Genomic DNA, 24,207 nt, shown 5'->3' with positions numbered 1-24,207 from the left:
TGCATCGGGCACTGGGGCTGATGTCCTTCCAAAAGGCAGGAGGGAAGGAGCACTGGCAGGATCTTGGTGCTTGGCCAGTTTGGTGATGGATCCCAGTTAAGGATGGCGAGGTCCAGAGCAGAGACCACATTGTTCACATTCCCTGTGAGGAAAAGCTTTCCCTTGCTGTCCATACTTCCATTCCTTTCTAGATCTTCCCATCCCTCCCTGGTTGTGGCTGCAGCCATCCCCGTGCAGGGTGAGGGCTCAGAGCTGCCCTTTGGGTGGGAGGACATTCCCACATCCCTGTGGGCTGTGCAGGTGTCCATGTGCCACACATGGGCACACATTTTTTCCCTAGGATATTGGCTGCTGGAATTCCTGTCAGTGGATCACCTGCTCCCAGTTGGAAGTGGTAATTGCTCTGTGTCTCAGTGTCAGCAGTGTGTCAGGCCCACAAGAGAGGCAGGAAACCTTCCTCTCTCCCAGGCTCTTGGATCTCAAGGGGAGGATCAACCAGATGTCCTCAAAATCCTGCGTGTCCTGAGGCTGACCTGCAGCTGGCAGGGAGAACTTCATTCTGTGTCCATGGAATCTCTCCCAGGTTTTGTAAAGACAGAACCATTTTAGATCTCTCCATCCCTCTCCTTGCTCTGTGTTGGGCTCCAACCTCCTTTGGGGCGGTCAAAGTGGAACTTTGTAGAAGACCAGAAAGGTGCTGAGCTTCTCCTGCAGGGACTGCAAGGAATGTGTGTGACACTTCAGCTGGTTTTCCCTGTGGATTTAAGGAAGGGGGCCAGGGCAGCAGGGCTTGGAGGATATAAATGATTCAACCAAAGTAATTAATTTGCACCAAGCTTGACATTTAAATGCTCATGGGTAAGCAGGAATAATGCGTAGGATTTGTGGTACCTGTTTAAAATAGCTCTGTTGGAGCCCCAAACCAGACACGGAGGGTTTGAATTTCAGACCATCCTCTTGCTCCAGGATCTTCCTTTGGAAAGAATGCAATATTCTGTGCCAGCAGCCTGTGCTGCCCCAAAGATCCTCCTGTTTTTAGGATGCAGATTTTGATCTCAACCTGGGAGTCAGAGCACGCACTTGAACAGCATCTTAATGAGCTTACGGTTGAGAGCTATTTATTATCTGTTAGAACAGGCCTTTTATTCCACTGGCAGCCTAATTTGCATGGTTTGTTGTAATTAACACCATAAAATGTTTAAACAAAAGTACAGATAGAAATTAAATTTACAGGCATTGAATTCAATAGCATCAGAATAAACCTTTGATTTGTTTTTTTCCTTTGGCAAGAAAGTGATTCACTCAAATTAAATTTAGGAAAAGCTCTCAACTTGGAAGGAGGGATTTAATGAAAAAAAGGCGTCCCAATTTGCCAGAGCAGCTCGGGGAAAAGCTGGGATTTCACTTGGACAAGGCTGCTGAAGGGAAACTCAACTGTTTTGGGTGGGAGAGGTGTCCCAAAATCCTGCATCAGCCACTGCTGGCAGCACATGTGCAGGCAGGATGGTGTCTTTGCTGTCCATCTGTTCCATTTTTCCTTGCTCTGGCAACTAGGCACTGAGGGGTCAGCATGGAGGCAGATTGATGGGAATGTTCCCTGGAAATGTCCAAGGGTGGGTTGGACAAGGTTTTGGAGCAACCTGGGATAGTGGAATGTGGGAAAGGAGTGGAATGATACAAGCTTTAGGGTACCTTCCTACCCAACCCATTCCAGAATTATTCTATGATAGTTTGGAAAATCAACCTGAGGCTGATCCATGTGTGAAGGGGTTGGGAATTGTGCCATGTCCCAGACATTCCTGAGGGGCTGGAGGCATTTTCCAGGGGCTCCTGTGACAGTACATCCCCTCCTGCTGCAGAGCACTCAAGGTGGCTCTGGAAAAGTCTTTTATGGCACTAAAAGAGGTGTCTCCATGTCCACCCCCAAATGAAATCATCAAACCCAGGCCACTTCTGCTGTGATTTATGCAGCAAACATAAAAAACTATATTGTGAGCAAATGGTCTCTGGGTGAGGTTTAGATTCCCTTCTATTGTTTGGAATTTTGGGTTTAGCGTTATGGCTGGGATTTCTATAGTCAGAACTAATTTGTAGCGTCTGGGACCGAGGCTTGGCGTGGTGCAGGAGCTGGGATTGAGCTGCTGGAGACATTAGTGGGGGGGAGCACATGTTCCCTGGGGTTCCAATACAGGGATTTATGGCCTATGGGTTCTCAGGAGCTGATCCAGCAGGAATTCTGATAGTCAGGAAACAAACAGGGAGAGTTCAGCCCATCCCTGCCTCTCCCTGGATCTTTGAGGTGCTGAGTTGGGGTTTGGAGGGTCATCCTCAGGTTCATGTTCTGCATCCCAAGGGATTTCTCTGAAATTTCTTCAATGAGATGTTGTAGAGGATGTTCCTCAGCAGGTTGGGTTTTGAAGCTTAAAAAGGTCTGTCCCAAAGTTTTGTAGCATGAAAATTGGGGTAGTGATGGAGCAGATTGGAAGCTTCAGGTCTTTGCCAGCTCCTGGGTTGTTTAATAAACTTACAGTGGCTTTCTCTCCTTGATTTCCTCCTGAAATCCCTCCTGGATCAGGGTGAAAACACCACCAAGGACCTGCATTAGTAGAGGACATGGAAAAACTGAGATAAGTGAACTAAAAGCAACTTTTTAAAATAAATAAAGCTGGCATGCACCGACACCTCAAGGAGCAGTGCTGGAAATCACATTTTCCTGGCCAGGTCATGCACAAACTAAGATTAATTAATTGATTTATATTGCTGCAGCAGAGAGTTCTCCATGTTGGTTTATTCTTTCTTTTTAAGCATTTTTATTTTTACTTGTGGCTCTTATTGCTCCACTGGTTGCTTCTCACTCTTTCCCAACTAAACCTCTCAAAGTTCAAGGATCCATGAGGTTTGTGTCTTGTTTAGGTCTATTTTTATTCTCTATATGATTATTTGGATTGGTTTGCCGGGAAAGATCCAGCCCTGGGTGCTGCAGGTTCTGAGCATTGGCTCTATAGAAAATAAGAATAAATTTAGCATTTATTTGACTTTGGGATAAACTGGGAAGAAGGAGCATCTTGCTGTGCCAGCACCTGCTGAGAGCACACTTTGCTGGTTTAGGAGGGATTTGTTATACCCAAACTGGAGATTCTGAAGAAGAAAAAAAGCTTTTTCCCTCTTTTCTTAGTTGCTTTGTAGTGTAAAGGGCCAGGTAGGGCCCTCTGCTGGGGTTTGCAGTGTTAATCAGTGATTAATCAAAGGAAAGTTGTGAAATTAGGGAAGACACAGGATTTAATGCCTGCAGTTTGATAATTGTGTGGTTTAGAGTTTTTTCACTTCAAATTAGAGGGTTTTCGTAACATGATAAGCTGCTGTTACGTGTCGGAGGCACAGGACTTGAATTTGAAATTTGTTTTTCCTAGCAGTGTTTTTTAAGAACAGATTCTCCTTGTATTTACTGTCAGTTCCTCTAGCCTCTCTTTTTCTTTGGAAATGACACATTGGGAATAATGTTGTTGGAATTTGGTGGGGGTTGGAGTGAGGTTTTTTGGTCAGGCAATGGAGATTGAGTTTTTGGCTTGCTATCCCTGGTCAGGTGATGTACCCTGTGACAAAGGTGACCCCAAATGGGTCTCTTTCACCCTAAACCATCCTCTGAGTGTGGAATTCTGTCTCCACGTCAGCCCAGGGGAGCAGCTCAGCCTGGGAGCGTGTCTGGGCAGGGACAGAAGGGAAACGGGGAGCAGAGCTGCTATTAAATGGATTATTCCCAACATTATTCATCAGCCAGGCTTGAGTGATGGCCTCAGATCTGGTTGTGTTTGTGTTGGGGGGTTGTGTGTGTTGCTGATGGGAAAGTGGAGCCTTGCTCTGGAGGGGAACTGGTTTTATATTGGTTTTGTACCAGTGTTGGTAGAGAGGCTGCTGTTTATATTTACATTTATATTTATATATTGTGTACATTCATTGGGTTTTTGGGGTAGGGACACTGTCCATCTTTAGCCCATGGACATCTCCATGGACACAGAGCCACAGAGGCTGTGGCTACCTCATCCCTGGAAGCGTCCAAGGCCACACTGGATGAGGCTTGGAGCACCCTGGGATAGTGGAAGGAGTGGCTTGGTATGGCAGGGGGTGGAACTGGATGAACTTTAATTTCCCTCCCAACCCAAACCAGTCTGGGATTCTGGGATTCTTCATAGTCCTCCTGGGGACATGATCTTGCAGTCTGGGCTTTGAGTGTTTGTGAGCAGGTTGTGCCAGTACATTTCCCTTTTCCCTGGGTCAGAGTTTTCCTGGTCTGGTTGTGATGGGAAGAGCTGGCTACCCTGACTGCTGGTGGAAAGACTCCAGTGCCACATGAGATGTGTCTCAAAATCTGCTCGTCAGTGAATAACTGCTGCTAAAAGACATGAGCTGGCATTGCTGTCAAGAGGGGGTGCTGGAACAGGGATGGAGCTTTATCTGCAGCAGAGCTGGGGCTTCAGGAAAGGTGCTGGAGGTGCTAAACAAGGGAGAAGGTGGAGGAGCAGCTTCTACTGCTACCTGCTCACACATTCCCTGCTTGGAGTGTTCTCCTTGCAGTAAGTGCTGCTTTTTCACTTCACATCATACAGAATCACTGAGGTTGGAAAAGCCCTCCAAGATCATCCAGTCCAACCTGGGGCCACATTGTCACTGAGCACTGAGTGCCACATCCAGTCATTCGTTGGACACCTCCAGGGATGGGCACTCCAAACCTTCCTGGGCAGCCCCTTCAATGCCTGACCACCCTTTCCATGCAGGAATTCCTCCTGCTGTCCAGCCTGCACCTCCCGTGGCACAGCTTGAGGCTGTGCTTGAAGCAAAGACCACTTTTGTTCTCCTGGTGCCTCTGGTGGAGCACGGGGTGGGACAAGCAGCCGCTGTTTGTTGTCTTTCCCTGGCTTTTCTGCCTAATGCCTGGCTAAGGAATTTTTCCTGATGAATACACGGAACAGGCACAGCTCCTGGCTAGAAGGATGAGAGCAGCTAATCCACAGGAGCACAGCCCAGCCTTTTGTTGCTTCCCGTTGTGGGGAGCTGTGCAGAACAGGATTTGTCAACACTCGGGGCCTGACAAAGAGCCCCTGACGGCTGTGGGTGAGGCCAGAAAGCAGGGCCGGAGGGGAAGGTGTTGGGACTTGCTGCTGGAGCTGTCTGCACACAGACAGCTGGTTCAGGAATCCCTCCTCTCCTCTGGGAATGCAAGACTGACAGTTCTTTTGGCATCCCACAAGGAAGCAGGTTCAGGGGGTGCAGTTGGCTCTGCGTGCTCAGGCCTTGGGGAGTTGTTTTTTAGCAGTGAGGTGAATTTTGGGGGGGTTTCATCCCTTTCAGATGTTCTTTCTCCTTTTCTCTTTTTTTCTTCGCTCTAAAAGTTGAAAGAGGCCTTGGGTGGCTTCTCCTTTTGAAAGGTGACCTTGCTGCATAAAGTTGTCTGACTCTGTGCTGTCCGTGCCCAGTGATATATGGGAGCATCTGGGAAGGAGGGGAGGCTGCTCATTAATTCCCTGAATTTCTCTAGGATCACACATGTACCTCAGGATCCCTTCCCCACACTGGTGAAATGTTCCCCCTTTAATCCCAGCCCTGTGTGAGGAGCTGCCATGTGTAGGCAGAGCAAAGAGAACTGGGGAATGGGCTTTTTTTGGGAGTCTGGTGTATTCCAGTAGTGCCAAGTGTGTCTCAGTTAGTCCAGTGCGTGCATCTGTTATTTGACTGTGGTCCAAAGCAACACATTCTCCTCCTGCCTCCCAGGCCATGATTTAATTAATTGAATTTTAAATTTCTTCCACAAGTTGTAGGTGAAGGTGCTGCCAGGGGAGTGAGAGCTGCTACCAAAATACCATTGTTAAATGATGGTGTCATTCCCAAACAATCCACTTTATAAGGCTGTTTTATTGGTAGTTTCTGTGCTTTGCTACTTCCAGAAGATCTCTCACCAGAGGCTGGTTCCTGCTCTGCTCACTCACTTCCCACCTCCACCCTGCACCTCTCCAGGCTAATAATAAAAATAAAATTGTTTTCTCTGCTGGAGAAAGAAAAGGAGAGTCAGAACTGAGGCTGATGTGATCCAGACCAAGCATTTCCCTCTCCTTTGGGTGCTGGATGTCCGAGTTCTTTGGGAATTAAAACCACCAGATGTATTTCTGCCCTTGGGCACCCTGAGCTCCCTGCAGCAGCATTCCCAGTATCCTTCTTTCCACATGGGATCCTCAGTCATTTGGTTTTTCCTGTTGCAATGTTACAAATTTCTGCTGCCCTGGATTTTATTTGTGGGTTTTTCAGGCTTAGCAGGTAATGGTTATAAATGGAAATTTGACTGCAGCACGTGGTTTCTGGCTGCAGTAAATTCATTCCCTGCGGGCTTGGGGACGGATCCCATGTGTTTTCTCCAGTGCAAATGGTTGTTTCAAACATCCATCTGCTTTATCTGCTGTTGTGTTTACAGTTCCCCTTTGTAGTTCCCAGCAGCATCTCCTCTCTCTCCTCTGCTCTTGTTTATTTAAGGTTATGGTAAAATATTCTTCTCGTTTGGAGCTGTTTTGTGGGAGCCTTTCCCAGCTTGGCTGATCCCAGGGGTCAGCGGAATAAAGATCCTGAACCTGATCACCCCTGGGGAATCCCACAGTGGTGGTTCCAGCTGCTCCCTGGTGTTGTTGCTCCTCGGGAATGGGATTTTAGCCAGATCTTGCCCTTGACCTTCCGGTGCTCTGCAGGCAGCATGGCTGGTCATTATTGAAAAATAAAGGGTTTAATCCACTCAATTTGTGGCAAAAGTTGACCAGTGGACTCATCTTTGTTTGGGTATTGAATTGTGTGATGTCCCTCGTTGTTTGTCTGTCCAGGATGATTTAGGAAACCAGTTTCAACTTTAGAAAAAAAACCCCACCAAAGTAATACAACAAACAAACCCAAACCAAGCTGTCTGAAAAATCCTAGGAGGTTATATTTGATACTTTTTCCTGGCAAAAGTTAAACATTTTCCATCCTTCTTCTGTTTCAAGCCTTCAGAAGGTTTGTGGGTCCTTCTCCAGCACGTGGTGATGCCTCTCCATGTCCAGGCAGGAGCCACAGGGAGCACCCCGGGGCTCCACAGCCTTTGGAGTTTCCCTCAGGTTTTGTGTCCCCATCATGGGCAAAATATGACCCAGGCTGACATTTGGAGAGGTTGCAAAATTCTCTCTGTAAACAGTATTTTTTTTTTCTTATGCTGAGCCCCAAGCAATGTCACTGCTTGTCTTGCACAGCGAAGTAGGAAAACAGTCCCTGGCTGCAGGAGGGAGTTGTTTTCCTAATTTTCCTTCACCACAGCAGCATTTCCTGTTACTGGTGAGTGTGTGGAGTGCCTGGATGAGACCCCCTCCAGCTCACGTCACCCCAAGTTGTGTATTGGAGTTCTGTGGGACACTGGAGAGTGACTTTGGAGTAGGACCTGGAGTGCCAGGACAAGGGATGGTTCCCACTGCCGGAGAGCAGGATTAGGTGGATATTGGGAAGGAATTTCTGGCTGTGAGTGTGGGGCAGCCCTGGTACAGGTTGCCCAGAGAAGCTGTGGCTGCCCCAGATCTGGGAGTGTCCAAGGCTGGGTTGGGTGGGACACCAAAGCAACCTGGTCTGGTGTCCCCATGGCAGGGGGTAGAACATGATGAGCTGTAAGGTCCCTCCAACCCAAACCAATCTGGGATCCCATGGTCTTGATTTCCCACCCTTTGCTGCTGGACTTGTCTCTTTTCAAGGGTCAAAAGCTGCTGGCCAGCTCAAAACAGTCCAAGCCAGTTGAACCTCATTTTAGGCCCTGGGTGTGGATAGAACTGTCCATGAAATTCTTTTTCTGGCTCCTTTTTTTTTTATTAACCTTCCAGTTTTTTCGACCTGCTGGGTTCTTTTAACCTCCCAGTGTCTCGGTTTTACCACAGGATGGAGAACCATCTGCTGCAGAGGCATGAGCAGCATCCAGGAGCTGAAATATTAAATCCTTTACTACTTTCCTTACTTAAACTCCTCTCAACAAACAACTCAGCCGGCACAAAACCTTTTTCTTTCAGCCTCACGGAGTCAGAACATGTCACAGGGGATGTTGAGCTAGCGCTGCTCCCTCCCAAGAGCTGCCCCAGCCCGACACGAGGCAGCTGTGCAGCAGCTGGGCTGGCTGCCTGGCTGGAAACATCTGGATGGGCTGCGGCGCATGGCGGGAGCGCTGAGCTGATGCTGCTGTGCAGCCTGGGGCGCTGTTTGAAGACGTGCGTCGGGCTCTGCACTTCAAAGCCCGGCTCAGAAAGGCTTGGCTTGCACAAACTCACACCTCTGCCTCTGTTCTGGGGCTGCCGTGGCTCCCACCCGCAGCCAGAGACGCGGGAATGCCATAGCTGAGGTTTGTTTGCTGGGAAGACGATGGAATTCCTGTGCGCAGCTTCGCAATCCACTTGCTCGTGCCGTGCCAGCTGCTCGCGCTCGCTGGCCAGGCCGTGGGGACTTGGGATGGGTTGTTTGGATGGAAAACGGAGCTGTTGCCATGTGGAGACAGAGTGGGGAATGCTGTTCTGATTAGGAACTGTCTGGTGCTTGCAGCAGCAAGTGGAGCTGGGTTTGGCGGCCCCAAAGCTGGGCCTAGAGGCGGCTGGGGGTGCGCACGGCGCTGGGACCGGCTGTGAGATAGCAGCTGGGGGAAAGCTCGCATTCCTGAGCTCCTCCCAGCTCCTTTTCCTGGAGTTTCCACAGCACATCGTGGTATTTCTGATTCAGCTCATCCCTTGTAGCTCAGGGCTGTGCTGTTCCAGTGCACAGGCCATGGTGGGGCAGAGCCAGCCCAGTGCCTCACGGTCAATCCCATGGCACCGCTCCAGGCACTCCACGGCGCCATCAGGCATCCCATGTGCCTCCTCTGATTCCCTCAGCTGTCCCCACATATCCCAGAGCACTTTCCAAGGACAAAGAGATGGCACAGCTGGCAGGTGGGTCAGGGTGCCACAGGTTTGCTTCTGGAAGGATCTGTCCCAGAAGTGCTGGGGTGTTCTTTTCCCCTCATGCCGGTGGTTTTGGTGGGTGCCACGGCTGTAGGAGCTGCTCCAGGTGTCCTCATTTCCAGAGGAGACAATTCTTGCTGTTGAGCTCACACAGGCAGGGGAAGCCAGGCCAGGAGGGGACTAAACAGTAGCAGAATTTGTGGTTTTTTTTACAATGAGAGTGGTTTTTACCACCACTGGCACAGGGTGCCCAGAGCAGAAGTAGATACCACAACCCTAGAAATAGTCACGGCCTGCTTGGATGAGGCTTGGAGCAACCTGGACTAGTGTAAGGTGTCCCTGCCCATGGCAGAGGGAAGAGCCAAATGCTCTTGAAGGTCCCTTCCAGCTCAAACCATTCCATGTTTCTATAATTCAATTTTTGGGAAGCAGGATGTTTACCTGGAGGCAGCTTCTCCAGTGCCATGTGTGGAGAAGCCCCTTGGTCCCCCCTGGTAGGAGGCGACATTCCCTCTTCCGCCCATTCCCATGCTGTGTCCATTTGGCTTCTGAGGAGTCCCTGTAGGACCTGGAGTTTTGCAATTCCTGCATGAAGGAGCATCTCTGGCACTGCACCCAGCCCTGCCTTGCGGGGACTTGTTCCCGTGGCTGTGCCCGGAACGGAGCCTTGCAGAGCTCTTAATCCTGTCTGCATGAGGTCATTGGCTCCTTGACGTTAATTGCAGGGGATCTGATTAATTAGGCAACAGAGCGTAATTTATCTGAGCAGATTATTGTATAGAATTAACCAGGCAGTCACTGTCTCCCACCACAATTCCATGCATGCCTGCAGGTGTGGGAATCGCCATTAAAACCTTCGCCCTTGATGTGGATGGCTGGGTAATAATTGGATTGTTCCCCAGTTGCTGCAGTGGGCTGTTTATCCACACTGTTTCATGGATGCATTATTTTGTGGGTGTCATATTTTCAGCAGACTTGTTTTCATTTTAATTCAATTCAATTTGGACTACTTGATTCCTTCCTCCTGTTTCTTTCCCTTCCGTTTGTCTTCTTCCAATAAAACGTCATAAAAATTAATCCTCACCGAAGGCCAAATTTAACATTCAGATTGAGAAAAGAGGATTTTAAAGCCCTTGTGCTAAAAAGGGAAAAAATGCACTCGGACAGGAAGTCTTGGGTTTGTTATGGAGCAAGGAAAAATGTTTTTAAAACTTTATCATAGTATTATGAAATCCCAGGATGGTTTGGCCTGGAAGAAACCTCAAAGCTCATCTCATTCCACCCCTTTTCCAGGGGCAGGGACACCTTCCACTAGACCAGGATGCTCCCCATCCAACCTGGCCTTGGACACTTCCTTAAACAGCTCAATTATCTGAACAGCAGAAATATTTTAAAATTACAAAGATTTTTGAAGATTTCCCCCCCCAAAACCCAATAGGGGGGGTTGTCTGAGAGCAAGGACAGAATGAAGTTCATCAGTTCCAGTGTCTGGCAGATGTTCTCCTGTAACTTTCTCCCATATGGATATATCTCCATGAGTGAATCCAAACCAGTTCTTTGCTGCAGCTGGTCACACTCCAGGCAATGGGGTTATATAGAATGGAGATAAAAGGCCAAATACCAGAGAACTGAAAAATGCCATAAATTTGGATCCTGCAGCCACGTTCCCAATGGAAAACTCCAGAGCAGGATCTGGTTGGTCACCTCCTGCAGGAAGAGGTGGCGTGGCCACCTGGAGTGTTTGTCTGCTTTGGAGATGGGTTCAAAAAGGAGGCTGTTCATTGATTCAGCTGCTCTTCCCAGATGTTGGGATTTCAGTGTTCCTGTCTCTTCAAACATCTGGAATTGGTGGGAGTTGAAGGAGTTGGGTGGCAAACGAGCACCTTCAGTGGAGGTGATCCAGAGCATCCTCTGGGAATGGTCCCTGTGTGTGTTATGGTCCATGTTATGTTGGTTTTGGAAGCAGCTGAGGTCATTGTTCCTGCCATGACTAGCAGGACCTTCCAGGTATTCCTAAAAGTGTTTTCAACTCCTGGAAAAAGGATTTTTTCTCCTAAGGAGGAGCCCCAAGGGTGATTTCAGGCTGGAGAGAGCCCAGTTTTTCATTTTGCAGGGAACAGATGCTGCAAGGGAAGCAGCAGGGCCCTGAAGCTCTTTGCTGGAGCAGCTCCTGATCTGGGGAATATTTTTAAGAGGGATTCTGGCTTGAGGAGGATTGTGCTGTTGCCCTCATGTTCTGGATGTGCTGGAGAAGCTTCAGGTCGTGAGGAGCAAGAGCAATGGTGCATCTGGAGAAAGGAAGAGGAGCTATGGCTGATATGGGATTGCTAAGGGTTGGGTTTCCCCAAATCAAATGTGTGCTGTGTTTTATGAGAAGCATGAATATTTTGGGAATATAACTGCTCAAATAAGGAAGGAATTGCTGCTGGAATGCAGGAGAAGAACCCATGACCTCCATCTGGAGGGGGGCGTAGCCCAGCTGGCTGAAAATTGGCCTGAAAAGGGCTACAAAAGCTAATTAAAATGTGAAAAACTGAGAATTCCTTCTAATAGACAGCAGATCCCTGCCTGGCACTGCTTCACAGCTAAATTTGATTTCCTTGGGAGGCAAAAGGAACTGATTTAAGTTCCTTACCTTGCTGACATTGATCCCTCTCAGCATTTAACCAGCCTGTTCCCAGCGAGGAACTTCCCGCGGCTCTGCTGTGCCGGACCCGGAGCCTGCAGCAGGAATCTCTTATTCCTGCTACCAGTAAAAAATTCACTGCAGGTGTCTTCATGTGCAGTGTTAAACTCAGCTTTGACCTTGTTCTGCTCACATCTGGGTTGTGTTTGAGCTTTCCCTTCAGTGCCAGCAGGTGTAAGGAAGGGGAAGCCTCAGCCGTCGCTCAGCTGGAGCCGTGTCCACCTCCGTGGCATTGTGCCCCCATCAAAGTCCTTGTGGCAGCCACCAGCTCCCCTCCAGCACAAGGCAGCTCCAGGGAAAGGTGTCTCAGACAAGTGTGTGGACAAACAGCCTCGTTTAACAAATTGTGGTCTTCCAGGCTTGAGGTGGTGCTGGTTTGGGGTCAGATTCAGTGATTTTGGTGATTGAGTCAGGGAAAGTTGTGGGGTGTGTGGAATCCAGGGATTCCGACTGTGGACCTTGTTCCATTTTGTGCTGAAACCAATTTTCTGTGGATGTTTAGGACAGAAAGTGTTTCTGAGGGTTCCATAGGTTATTCTCTCTGTCTGAAGGAATGCTGGAACGTTCCTTTTCCAAAGTTGCACTTCATTCCTCCCATGAGGAGCAAATCCACCTGCCTGCCCCTCTGCCACGTCCTTATCCACCAGGTTTGCCTGCATTTGTTGCAGGTTCCCTGAGCTGATTGAAAGTAAAAATCAAGTGGTGTGTTCAGTTGGGTCAGTGGTGAAAATGTGAGAATTTGGGATGTTGCATGCTGAACTAAACTGAGTTTGAGCTGAGGAAGGTTTGGATTAGAGGAAAGGAGGGAATTCCTGCTTGGACTTGGAGTTGTAGGATGTGATTGCTGCTGTCATAGGTCTGCTTAAAGCCCAATTCGACATGGAAAGGGGGAAGGGAGAGGGAAAATTTTGGGAAGGGTTTGGATCTGAAGGGAATTTTATAAGGTGTTTTGATTGTTCTGATGGCAGTTAATTCCCTGTCCATCGCTTTGGCTTGGGTTGAGAACTGGCAGTTGGATTTAGGGTTCTGTCCTTCAAAACACCATGGCTTTCCTGGGTAATTAATGTAAAATACCAGTAAATCCTGGGAAAACCTGCTCCCTCCTCTTCCATTGGTTTCCAGTTGGTATCTGTTACTGGAGTGCTTGGAAGACCCAGAGTGTCATTCCCTGGCCTTGTCCAAACTGGAATTACACAGTCCTTAGGAGAGGATTTTGACCCAGTGCTCAGCATGTTGGCAGCATCTCAAATCCTGTTCCCAAAAGTGCTGGTGGCATGTTCAGGGTGTAGATGTGCTGGGATTGGAGCTCCTGCCTGCTGGCAGGTGCTGTGCCCCAGGCCATGGCATTCCATGGTCCATCTCCAAGGTTATTTCTGTGTTCTAGTGGTCAAATACTCCCTTGACTCCTTGGCTGTCATTTTTGTGAAGCTCCTCACAAGTGTTGGGAGGGAGGTGGCTCTGCTGTTACAGCTCCTGCCTGGGCCAGAGCTCAAAAATCACAAAATCTCAGAATCACAAGGTTGGAAGAGACCTCCAAGATCATCGAGCCCAACCCGTTCCCTGCATCGCTGGTGTTTTGGGATTATAGAGCAGCTTTGGGTGGAAATTGCTTTTGAAGTTGTGTCTGAAAACCAGTTAAGATCCTTGAGTGCAGATTGGAATGAGGAAGAGTTGGAATTTTGTATCAACTCCAGGGTGAAGGATTGTGCCTCTGGGATCTTGGGCTTTGGGATGAACAGCTGGATAGAGCAGGAATGTGGCTGGCATTGGGAGGGAAGGAGGACAGAGATGAAGCAACAGGGACCAGAAGAGTTCTGGGCATCTTGAAGGTGAGGACCAAACTGGAGCTTCACACAGAAAAAGCTGAGGGAAGGGGTTTGTTATGGTGTGGAACCTGCTGCAGAGCCATGGCAAGGATTCCCACAGCCAGCTGGGAGTACCGGGTTTGGGGAGGAAGGTGTGGAGGTTGTACCACCTCTGCTCTCTCCATCTCTGCTCCTCCCCTCATGGTATTGATCACATTCCACAAGTTTTGCAGGCAGGGCTGTGGCTTGTCCTGCAGACAAGACACGGTGTCGAAGTTCTGTCGCGTTGAAATGGGAATTGTTCCCTCGTTTGCTCCTTGCATTTTTATGAGGAGCAAGAAATGACGACAAAAACAATTCTTAAAATATGTGGGATGGGGTTTCTTTTCAATAAAGCAAAGCTACTCCTCGAGATTCTTTCCTAGCTGGTGGAATATAAATTATCTACTTGATCACTTTATTTTGCACCACGCGTGACCAGAGGCGAAGCTCTGGAGGACAATGGGGTTGATATTCAAGTAGCTGCTCCTCTGAACCACAGGCTGAACTTTAGAGCACCAGAAAAACAACAATATTGCTTGCAGAGAATGCTGCTGCAGAGCCTGGGCTGCTTCTTAGGCTCCTCACACTGCTGATCTCCCAAACTGCAAAGGAAGAGGGAATTTGACTTTAACAATCCTGTGCAAGAGGGTGAGTTCATGTTTTTTTTCTGAGGTGCTTTAAGAGATTGAGCTGTGATATCTGGATGAGATCTTTTGCTGGACTTGCTTTGTCAGGAGGAATTGGGAGCTGTTAGAGGCAGAAAATCTTCAGGTTTTTTTTCACTTTTCACCCAAAAGGCCTTGTACACCTGAAGGCTTGGGTGTTCTTCCCTTCTACAGGAAGAATACACTTGTTCTTCCTACCAACTTAGCCTAAGGAAAAATCCACCCTTTGTGCATAATTGCATAGAGCGAGTTATATTTTTCCACTTTTCTTCCTTTGAAGCTGTTTGACCATTGGAAATACATTCCCTTGGTGTCCAGTGGCTCTTCAAGAGACTTTTGACAAGGGCCTGGAGTGACAAGACAAATAATATTTTATTTTATGAAAAATTATAATACCTTTCTTTATCCTTTACTTGCGTGGAGTGTGGAATGTCCATCCTACAGATGAGTTTGAGAGGCCCTGTTATTTTGGCAGTTCCCACTGTGCTCCCTTGACATCCATCCTCCAGCAGCTTTGTCCAACGTTCCCAGGCAGGTTCTGCAGGGAAAACCAGCTCTGTGTGCCTTTGTTTTGCTTTATTTTGCCCAGAGAAACCGAGGCAGATCCGATTCCCTCCGGCGAGCGGTGCCTGTGCTATTGTTTCCCAGGTTATTTTGAGGAATGCCTTCCCCTGGGATATTTTCCTGTGTTGGCTATTTGACCTTTTTGCATCCTATAGTGATTCTCTTGATTAAACCCACAGTGTTTCTAAAATTAAGGGTGATTTGAGGGCTTTAGCTTGGAGAAGGAGGGAAATGGGGATTGTTTAGACTGTGCAGGGAAAATACCTGCTCCCAAAAAAGAAGCTGTGTGTGCTTGACTCCTGAAAAATTCTCAGGCTCTAAAAGTGCACAAGGTGAGAGAATCAGCTCTCTGTGACTTTGAGGATGAGGAGTTTGAGTGAAATCATGGACTAGGTAAGAATTCCTTTTGGAATTCCCCAGAAAGTGGCACAGCTGGTGTACCTCATGAGCCCAGGGTTGATGCAGAGGAAGGAAGGAGCCTTAAAGATGATTTTATTCCACCCCCTGTCACGGGCAGGGACACCTTCCACTATCCCAATGGACAGTGGAAGCCCCAGTGTCCAACCTGGCCTTGAACACTTCCAGAGATCCAGGGGCACCACAGCTTCTCTGGGCACCCTGTGCCAGGGCCTGACAGGGAGGAATTTCTTCCCAATATATCACTGCTGTCTCAGGGGTGGTGAATGGAAAAAGCACCGCAATTCCCAGCCGGACACAGACGGGCTCTTCATGGCCGAGCATCCCTGACCTCGGGCAGCTGCAGCCCTGGAACAACAGGGCCCTTGAGTCCCCAGAAAGGCACTTGGCCTTTGGGAGCTTGGGTGGCTGCAAGAGGCTTGGTCACCCTTTCCCTGCCCCTGACCTTCCCAGGGATCTGAGCATTCCCTCCATCCCAAGCAGGACCCCTGAGCCCTCCGTGCCAGTCACTGGAGGGTCAGTGCTGTTGTTGGATAATTCACAGCACTGTGAAAGGTGCACCCTGGGCATGGGCCCCTCTCTCTGCTCGTGTGTCACTGCTCCTGGAAAACACGGTGTCATGGGAGGTGTCCCAAAGCAGCAGCTGCTGTGTGCACAGTTAGAGTCACAGGCTGCTTTTATGGGTTTGTTTTCTAAGTAAAGCTGTGATGCAGTCACTCACCCTCGCTGTCATTTTTCTTTCTGACTAGAAATACAGAGTTTATTGGACAGATTACTTTTAGCCAAAATTTAGTGTTTTTCTGAGTGGTCAGTGGCAAGTGACATCAGGTTAAAACCTGGAGCAGGGCAGTGGAGTTGGGGTTGTTCAGCCTGGAGGAACAGCCTCTATTTCTATTGCAGCCTCTATTACCCTGTGCTGTAAAACTCCAGTAATGATCCAGGCAATAACAGCATTCCAAAGCCACATTGAGGATTTCATTGACGCTTTAATACAAATTATAATGCAATTTGTTCCTGCAATTAGTTCTGCAGTGTCTCAACATGAGTTAAATAAGGGGTTTAAAGAGAAAATCACTTTTTCTCTTCCCTGGCTGTGCTATGGTGTCAGGAAAGGTGCTGGTGGTGCCTGCAGGAGCATCCTGCTCCAGTGTTCCACACCTGGGGCAGTGCAGTGGGATGAGGGAGCTTTGGGAACGTGGTGCTTTGGGAATTGTTCTCGCCCTTTATTCCTTGTTGTAAACGAGAGCCTTCAGTTGTCCATCCAGCCCTGTAAGTGGCCTTCCTCAGGCAGGTGAGCTTTACTCATCATTGCCTTTTAGGGATGTTTAAAAGCCCAGTAACGAGAATTTGGGAAGCTGATCCCAGATCATCCCACGGCGTTTCAGGGTCTTTTCAGTCACGACATCATTTCAGTGACAAACGCCCAGGAATTTTGCAGACTTGCCTGGACAGGGACATCAGGAAATAGCAGCAGATTGGGAATCTGAGAAAAGCTTTGGGGGTTCTTCTTTGGAAAATAAGGGTTTCCAAACATTTCGATTGGTGAGACTGCTTGGAGTAAAGCCAAATGCAGATGTAAAATCTGAAGGACTGGGATGCTGAGGCTGGGAGGGGAGCTGTGCTTGGGAAATACCTTGGGAATGCGAGGGAGAGGGGAGGTGAGAGCCCTGGGGCTTGTGAAAAGCCAAGGGCCTTTTGCGATTATTGCTCTTGATAGGGACTTTTATGGGCTGGAGCTTAACGAGCCCAGCAATTCAGGGGAGGTGTTTGTTCTTCTCTGCTCTTTCAAAGATGCTTTTGATGCCCCAGGTTTTGTTCTCAGAACAATGATGGGTTCGATAACCTTTGGGGCTGCTTTTTGAAGCCTCCTGGTTCTTGTCTTGGGCTGTGTTTTTGTTTTGCTGTGTATTTACAGCTGAAATAAGCAGATCAGGTTTCTTGAGCAAGAAAACCCCATCCTAGTCGGAGCAGCCCTGGCTGTTGGATGCAGTAACACACAGAAGGTGTTTGGTCCCTAACTGATCTTTGACTTTCCTTTTTTATGAAGTGGAAATAAGAAGAAAATGCCGCTGGTGATGAGCTGCCGCACGCGGGGGTAGCTGGGATTCTGGTTTCTAACTCCAAATTCCAATTTCTGGGTCGGGATATTGATCTGTTAAAAAGTTTTTAAGGCAGCAGTAATTTTTTCCTGAATAAGAGGTCTCTACATAAAACTTTTGCCTCCTGGCAAATCTCGTGTTACAAATGTTGCTGTAGGTTTAAAGTGTTAATTTATGTGGTATATTGGGTTGGATTTAAAGGTCCCTGAAGACCTTTGAATCTCAGTAGCTAATGAGGCTTGCAGAGAAGAGGTTGAGAGAGGCAAAACTTACTGGCAGTGAGTAATGCTGGAGAAGGAGACCCAGGATTGCTCAAGTTTTGCAGAGAAAAATTAGGAATTATCGCATCAACCTTTGAGTTGTTTGATTATTTCAAGTCATAGGTTTCCCTGCAGCCCTGGCCTGCAGTCCCCCATCTCTGGGAGAAGGATTCTCCATGCTGAAACCTCTCAGGTGGAGTTTTCCCAAGTCCTAAACCACTTCCAAGGGGACTTGGGGTGAGCTGAGATCCATGAGCAGGCATCTCGCATCCTCCTTGGCTCTCCCGCTCATCCCTGCTGGAAAGGATTTGGCATTTAGGCTCCAATCTCTCAGCTTGGCTGAACTGTCTGTGCAAAGATGCTTAAACTTGTCCCTCTCCTTACAGCTGGCCTTGCTGAACTTCTTCCACCCTGAGGAGAAGCTGCATGTTGGAGAAGAAGGGAGACGCGTCCGTCGGAATAAAAGGAGTAAAGGCAGCGAAGGGCCCGACGGTGAGTCCTGCTCAGTGTCTCCCTGGTTTTGGTTCCCACCCAGATGAGGAATTCCAGGAGTTCTGATTTCTGCAGCTGTAGGACTTGTGTGAATTAATGCTGCTTAGGAATTCCATCCTTGACTCCTAGAACTGTGCTCATTTAAGGCTTTAATTTGTAATTGTTCACCCTTATTTGTTGTTTGGCACACCCAATTTTGCTTGTAATCATCAAGGAGCTTTTCACAATCCAACAGCTGGGAACATCTGCATCCCACACTGGTGACTGCTTTAAGGGGGTTTTGAGTTGCTGTGGAGTCTCAGGTGGGGCCAAAGCCCATGTGAAGGGGAAGGCAAAGTTGTACAAAGCTTGGATTAGAAGAGCAGAAAGGTTCCTGATTTCTTTGTGAGGAATTTGATTTCCAGTCCTGCCTTTCCATGATTGTCATGACACAAGGACAGGAGTGTGAACTCCTGGAAGAGCTCTCATGCTTCCCTATTACAGGAAAGAACAGATACCCTTTTATGGGAGCAGAGAAAGGACTGGATTCTGGAAAGGTTCTGTGCCCGAGTCCTTACTCCATTATCACCATTAGTTTTCCAGTCCAGCTCCGTGAATTTCCCATCTCCCCTGAAACATTTGCAGTTTCACAGTCGAGAAGCATTTCCCTGTGGCTCAGCTCCAAGAAAGAACTTGGTGAAACTCCCTGGATTCCTCTTGCCCGGAATGCTGACAAGTCTGATGCATTTGGTACAGACTCCCTGAGTGATTCCATCCCAGTGTGGGCTCTCAGTTTTGGAGCTGGTGTCGCTCTGGTGCTCAGATGGCTCAGGCAGCATCACAGTCCTTTTCCCAGTCTCCTTGAAATCTATCCCAGTGTCTTTACCAGTTGCTTGTGTAGTAGCAAGTTCCCACTGGAGGCGAGCAGAGTTGATGGAAGGCTGCTGGCAGATGTTGGGAGGGATTAACTTCATCCTTCAGGCTGCCTCTGCCTTGCCAGATGTGCAGAGAGCTGCTGAGGAGAGATAGGGAGGCTGAATGTTGGTGTCTAACAAGGTTTTTGCCCATTACCCTTGTGCCCAGTGTTGTTCTTTCATGACTGGCATTCCTTTCCCTGACTTCCCTGATGTTCCCTGGATGCTCAGAGTTGAATCACTCCAGAAATGCACCCTTATCCAGTCCTGGGAGGGGAATGGAGCTGGGAAGGGTCTGGAGCCCCAGGAGCAGCTGAGGGAGTTGGAAAGGGGCTCAGCCTGGAGAAAAGGAGGCTCAGGGGGGACCTTCTGGCTCTGCACAACTCCTGACAGGAGGGAGCAGCTGGGGGGTGTCAGGCTCTGCTCCCAGGGAACAGGAACAGGACAAGAGGGAATGGACTCAGGCTGTGCCAGGGGAGGGTCATGTTGGACATCAGGAGGAATTTCTCCATGGAAAGGGTGCTCAGGCCTTGGAAGGGGCTGCCCAGGGAGGTTTGGAGTGCCCATCCCTGGAGGTGTCCAAAGAATACCCAGATGTGGCACTCAGTGCTCTGGGCTGGGATCGGTCACAGGTTGGACTCTGTGGTCTCAGAGGCCTTTTGCAGCCTCACTGATCCTGATTCTTACCTGTGTCTTTTTGAAAATTAGGGATTTTGACCCTACAGGTGGTGGAGATGGGAAAAACTGCCAGAGTGACAGGTTGTGTCCCTCTGGCTTTGGCGAGTGGTTGTCCCAGGTTTGTCTGCGGTGCTTTTAGAGCTGCACTTAACAAGTGGGAGGTGTCAGGGCAGGGCTTGACCTTGTAACAACCATAAAATCGAGAAACAAACAGAGCCACGGCCTTGGAGAACTCAGGCTGTTTGTTTTAGACCTTTGTGAAGGAATCTTGCTGTCAGAGCAGGGCAATGAATCATTAAAGTAATAAATAAAATCATGTCGTGGTCCCGATAACACCATTTTCTTCGTGAGTTTCGCAAAGGGAAAGTTGATCAAATCTTTGATCTCCAAAGAGCCTCCCGAAGATAAAAGTGGCTGAACTATAAATTCCCAGAAGGAAGGAGATGTGCTTTCCACTTGATGCCTCTCTAATATTTGTCTGGAATTAATTTTATGAACTTTCAAGTGCTTTTACACATGCAGGGAAAGACCAAAGTGATCTGAGCATGGAGGCTGGGGCTGGAGGGAGGCTGCTCCGACCCTTCCTAGCTCTTCCAGTCCTGCTCATCCTGGTACCAGCAACAGGCTGGCTTTGATGATTTCTAAACATAAGGGAGAACATTGTTCCTTTCCCAAAAGCTTTTTCTTTTTGGAGGATTTGCTTTCAAGCCTTTTGCTGTGAAAGAGGTGATTTTGGGACCGGGCAGAGCTGGTTCTGTGCAGCCAGGGGAGGGTGATGGTCCTGGCTGTGCCCAGAGCACGGAGCCGCAGGGATGGGAGCAGCAAAGCTGCTTTGCTGCCTCTTTGTTAAAAAATCCAAGGGAAATTGTGTGCAAAGCCATCAGCTGGATCCTGTCACTCTCCAACAGGACTCTGAAATTTCAGGGTCTCCTTCTTGGAGTACTCTGGTTTCAGCGTTCTGACCCCTGACATGTTTTATGGTTGGGTTTGCTTAATTTTGGGTTGCGGCCCTGCCCCCACGGTGCCCTGGGGCCACTTAAAGCAGCTGAGGTCGTGTCCTGGCCAAGGTCCCTCTCCTTGTCCCTGCATCCCTTCAGCCCTGGGGCATCCCATGGGATCACTGGGGGCTGGTGCCTGTCCCAGTCCTGGGATCATTGTCTTGAATCCACTTTGCAGTCCACGCCACCAGACTCAACTTTTGCACAACTTTAAAATCTGCCACCAATTTTTCCAGCTTTTCAAGGCCCAGGATTATCCCTTTGCACTCTGTTTTTTCTGCCTCTTTTCTCCTCAGTGTTCCCATCTCCACCTGTTGTTTCATTTCCTTTAATTCTCCAAAACCTGCCCCTCTCCAATGCCTCTTCCCTATTTTCTCCTTTCCCCCTCCTTTCTTTTTGCCCTGGTGTATTTATGCTGCCGTGGAACTGCTGCTGCTCCCAGATGAACAAATCATTCTGGAGCTGCTAATTAGCAACAGTTGTGCTAAAAGGAACCATCAAGGATGTTAAATTAGTCCACTTTTAAATAAACTGGGTATGAAATGTTAGATCTCTATTCCCAGAGTGCCAGTAAAAATGCTGCTGGCTCTTTGCTAACAAAGCCAAAATCTGGGAGTAGCATGGTTGTAACTCCAGAGACAATTCCATGCTCTGGAGGTTATAAATAATGACAGAGCATTTACAAAGCAGATGTCAATAGGACTCTTTCAAAAACATTGTTTTAAACAAATAAAATAGTTTCTTTTTCTCCTACTTTCATCTCTGTTCCCAGTTAGATCCCTGCCGGGCTCCTTTCCTGGTTTCTGGGTTTTTTTTGCATTTTGGGTCTGGGGTTGTTGGTTTGTTGGGTTGTTTTTTTTTTTCCTTCCTAGATTTTTTTCATACTGAGCTTGGTGAGAAACATCAGGGATTGTTCTCCAGGCTTTGACTGGGAGCATGGCAGCTGGGAAGAGGCTGAGCAGATGGCTGGCTTTAAGCTGACAACAATTTGGTTCCTACTACTTTGGCAGTTCTTCCTGCCGAGGAAAGTCCTGGAGGAGAACTCCAGCACTGCAAATGGCTTTGGGTGGAAAGGAAAATTAAATTCTGCGGGATTTAAAGCTCTTCCCCATCCCTGCTCCTACCTGGAGCTTTGGAAGTGATGCTCCAGCTGCATGGGTCCAGTTTCACCCTCTTAGGATTTGCTTGGTGGTTTCAGGGTGATTTCACTGTGGTTTTCAGATGGTTTTAGAGTAGGTTTTGAAGAGGTTTAGAATGGTCTTACAGTGGTTTTAGGGTGGATTTTGGATGTTTTCTGGATGGTTTAGCAGGTAGCTGATGCCAGAGCCTGGCTTTTAGAGTGATTTTAGGGTAGGTTTAGGGTAGAATTTGGATGTTTTCTGGATGGTTTAGTAAGTAGCTGATGCCAGCCTGGCTTTTAGGATGGATTTAGAATGGTTTCTGGGTGGTTTAGTAGGTAGCTGATGCCAGAGTCTGTTTTTTAGGATGAGTTTAGGATGATTTCTGGATGATTTAGGAGGTAGCTGATGCCAGCCTGGCTTTTAGGGTGTGTTTAGGATGGATTTTGGATGTTTTTGGCATGGTTTAGCAGGTAGCTGATGCCAGTCTGGCTTTTAGGGTTTATTTAGGATGGATTTTGGGTGTTTTTGGAATGGTTTAGCAGGTGGCTGGTGCCAGCCTGTCTGGGGTGCCTGGCTCCCCCTGGGCAGTCCCCATTCCCGCAGGTGCCCTGTCCCAGCCATCCCCCTTTCCCGACCCGGCAGCACTGACGATGCAATCAGACTTTTTTTTCTGCATTTTTTTAAATATCCAGCTCACAATAGCAACTTTTCCTGCTGGCTTCCTCTCCTGTGGAAAGGGCAGGTTCGTCCCTCTGCCTCTAGAACAATGGGTGCCTTTGTGTTGGCCCCGTGCAATTCCCAAAGCCCCGGCATTCCCAGAAACACAGATGGATGCAGGGCGATAGAGCCTTATTGTGCTCCGAAACCATGGTGATGAGCACGCAGTAAATACTGGACATTTCCTGGATCCTGGAGCACAGGAGACTGTCCCAGAAGGAAAGGCTTGCCACAAAATGCTTGTTCTTACTGATTTCCCCCAGAATCTCTCTGGGATTTCCCCCTAAATGGGAGGAATTGGGAATAATGTGGTGTTTTAATCATTGGGGATAAACTCATCCGATTCCTGGGATGTTGCTGTCAGTATTTGTTATTACTGTGATAAAATTAAGGCTGCAGCTTATTTACATATCCCTATCTCTGTGTTATTCCCAGGCATATGATAACAGGGATCTGTTTTGCTCTTGTCCCTAAAAACCCAGAGTGGTGTCTAGGTGCTGGTTCCAGCTCTGTTCCAGCCCTGGCACAGGTTGTGCAGAGAAGCTGTGGATGCTCCTGGAAGTGTCCAAGGCCAGGATGGACAGAGCTTGGAACAACCTGAGATAGTGGAAGCTGTCCCTGCCCGTGGCAGGGGGTGGAATGGGAAGAGCTTTAAGGTCCCTTCCAACCAAAACCAGTTTATGATTCCGTGATTGTGCTGAAATCTAGAATTCCTCCCTGAGCTCTGCTACGCTGCTGTCCCAGTTGGATGTTTAATAGGAAAAGCTGGGAGAGGCCCAAGCCCAGTTGTGTGGTGTCCAGGGTGAGGAATTACCCTGGCTCACAGGGATCACAGTGGAATAATGGTTGGTGTGTCCCAACCCATCCACAACCTCCCTTTGCCCCCTGGCTTCCTCAGCAGCCCTTCCACTTGGGGTCTGGATTGTTCCAGAAGGAGCTCTGCTTCATTATTTGGAAGTACAAAGCTGTGATGAGGTGCTGCTGATCTGGTCCATCCCTGGAGCTGCTCTGTGGGTGTTTGTCCTTCCCTGGTTGGGATGAGGCCACTGGGAGATCTGGAGTTTCTGAGGATGAAAAGGAATTCTCTGATCACTGTCACCTCGGTGGCACTTTCAGACACTTGCCTTGACTGCACTTGTGGGTGGATTCTGAGCTCCCAGGGGCTGTGCTTAAACTTGACCAGAGCTCAGCTCCTTTTCCAGCTGCACTTTGAGCAGCGAGCGGCGTTATTGGAAGTGACTGGTGATTCCGTCTGAATTCCACTCCTGAGAGCCGGGGCTTTTCGGAACGCCCCGGGTCACACACTGAGCTTCAGGAATCTCACAGAGCTCCTTGTGTTACAAAACAGGGCCAGCACTAATGAGAGGAGAACAGATGTTCCAGAGGGGCAGGAATGTGGCTGCAGCTGAGCCGTGAGTGCAGCTGAGCTGCACCGAGTGCTGGAAATGCCGGACTCCTCTGGAAGCTGCTGCTCCCTTCTCGCAGCATGAGAGGCTCCATTGTCTCCCTGCTGGCGGATTTGCAGCTCAGCTTTGATTTCAGTGGATAAACCCTCAGCCAGGGAGGCTCTGCAGGCTCAGCACGTGTTTCAGGCCTGTCTGGTCACTCCAAGTGGAGGAGTTGCTGTGGAAGTGGATCAGATCCACCTGAGCCCCCCAGTCAGGTCCTGCCCTTACCACCAGAAGGATCCTCCTCCTGCAGATTTTGGGATGAATAAGCTTGTTTTTCTGTCTGGGGATCTCATAATCCATACAAATATCTCCAAAGGGTGTCAGAGGATAGTGCCAGGCTCCAG

At 48.6% G+C, this 24,207-nt stretch overlaps 1 protein-coding gene across 1 annotated transcript in view; it reads left to right on the top strand.

Annotated features, from left to right (window-relative positions):
* EDA (ectodysplasin A) overlaps window positions 1–24,207 on the top strand; it is a 62,840-nt gene that overhangs the window by 19,181 nt on the left and 19,452 nt on the right. Inside the window, exon 3 of the mRNA XM_041485324.1 lies at window positions 17,900–18,005. Coding sequence (XP_041341258.1) covers window positions 17,900–18,005 — 106 coding nt within the window. The remainder of the gene's footprint in view (window positions 1–17,899; window positions 18,006–24,207) is intronic.

The sequence above is a fragment of the Pyrgilauda ruficollis genome, unplaced genomic scaffold (assembly GCF_017590135.1).
Source record: "Pyrgilauda ruficollis isolate IOZ18807 unplaced genomic scaffold, ASM1759013v1 scaffold7, whole genome shotgun sequence".
In the NCBI taxonomy this organism is placed as follows: domain Eukaryota; kingdom Metazoa; phylum Chordata; class Aves; order Passeriformes; family Passeridae; genus Pyrgilauda; species Pyrgilauda ruficollis.
This window is presented reverse-complemented; position numbering and strand designations above follow the sequence as displayed.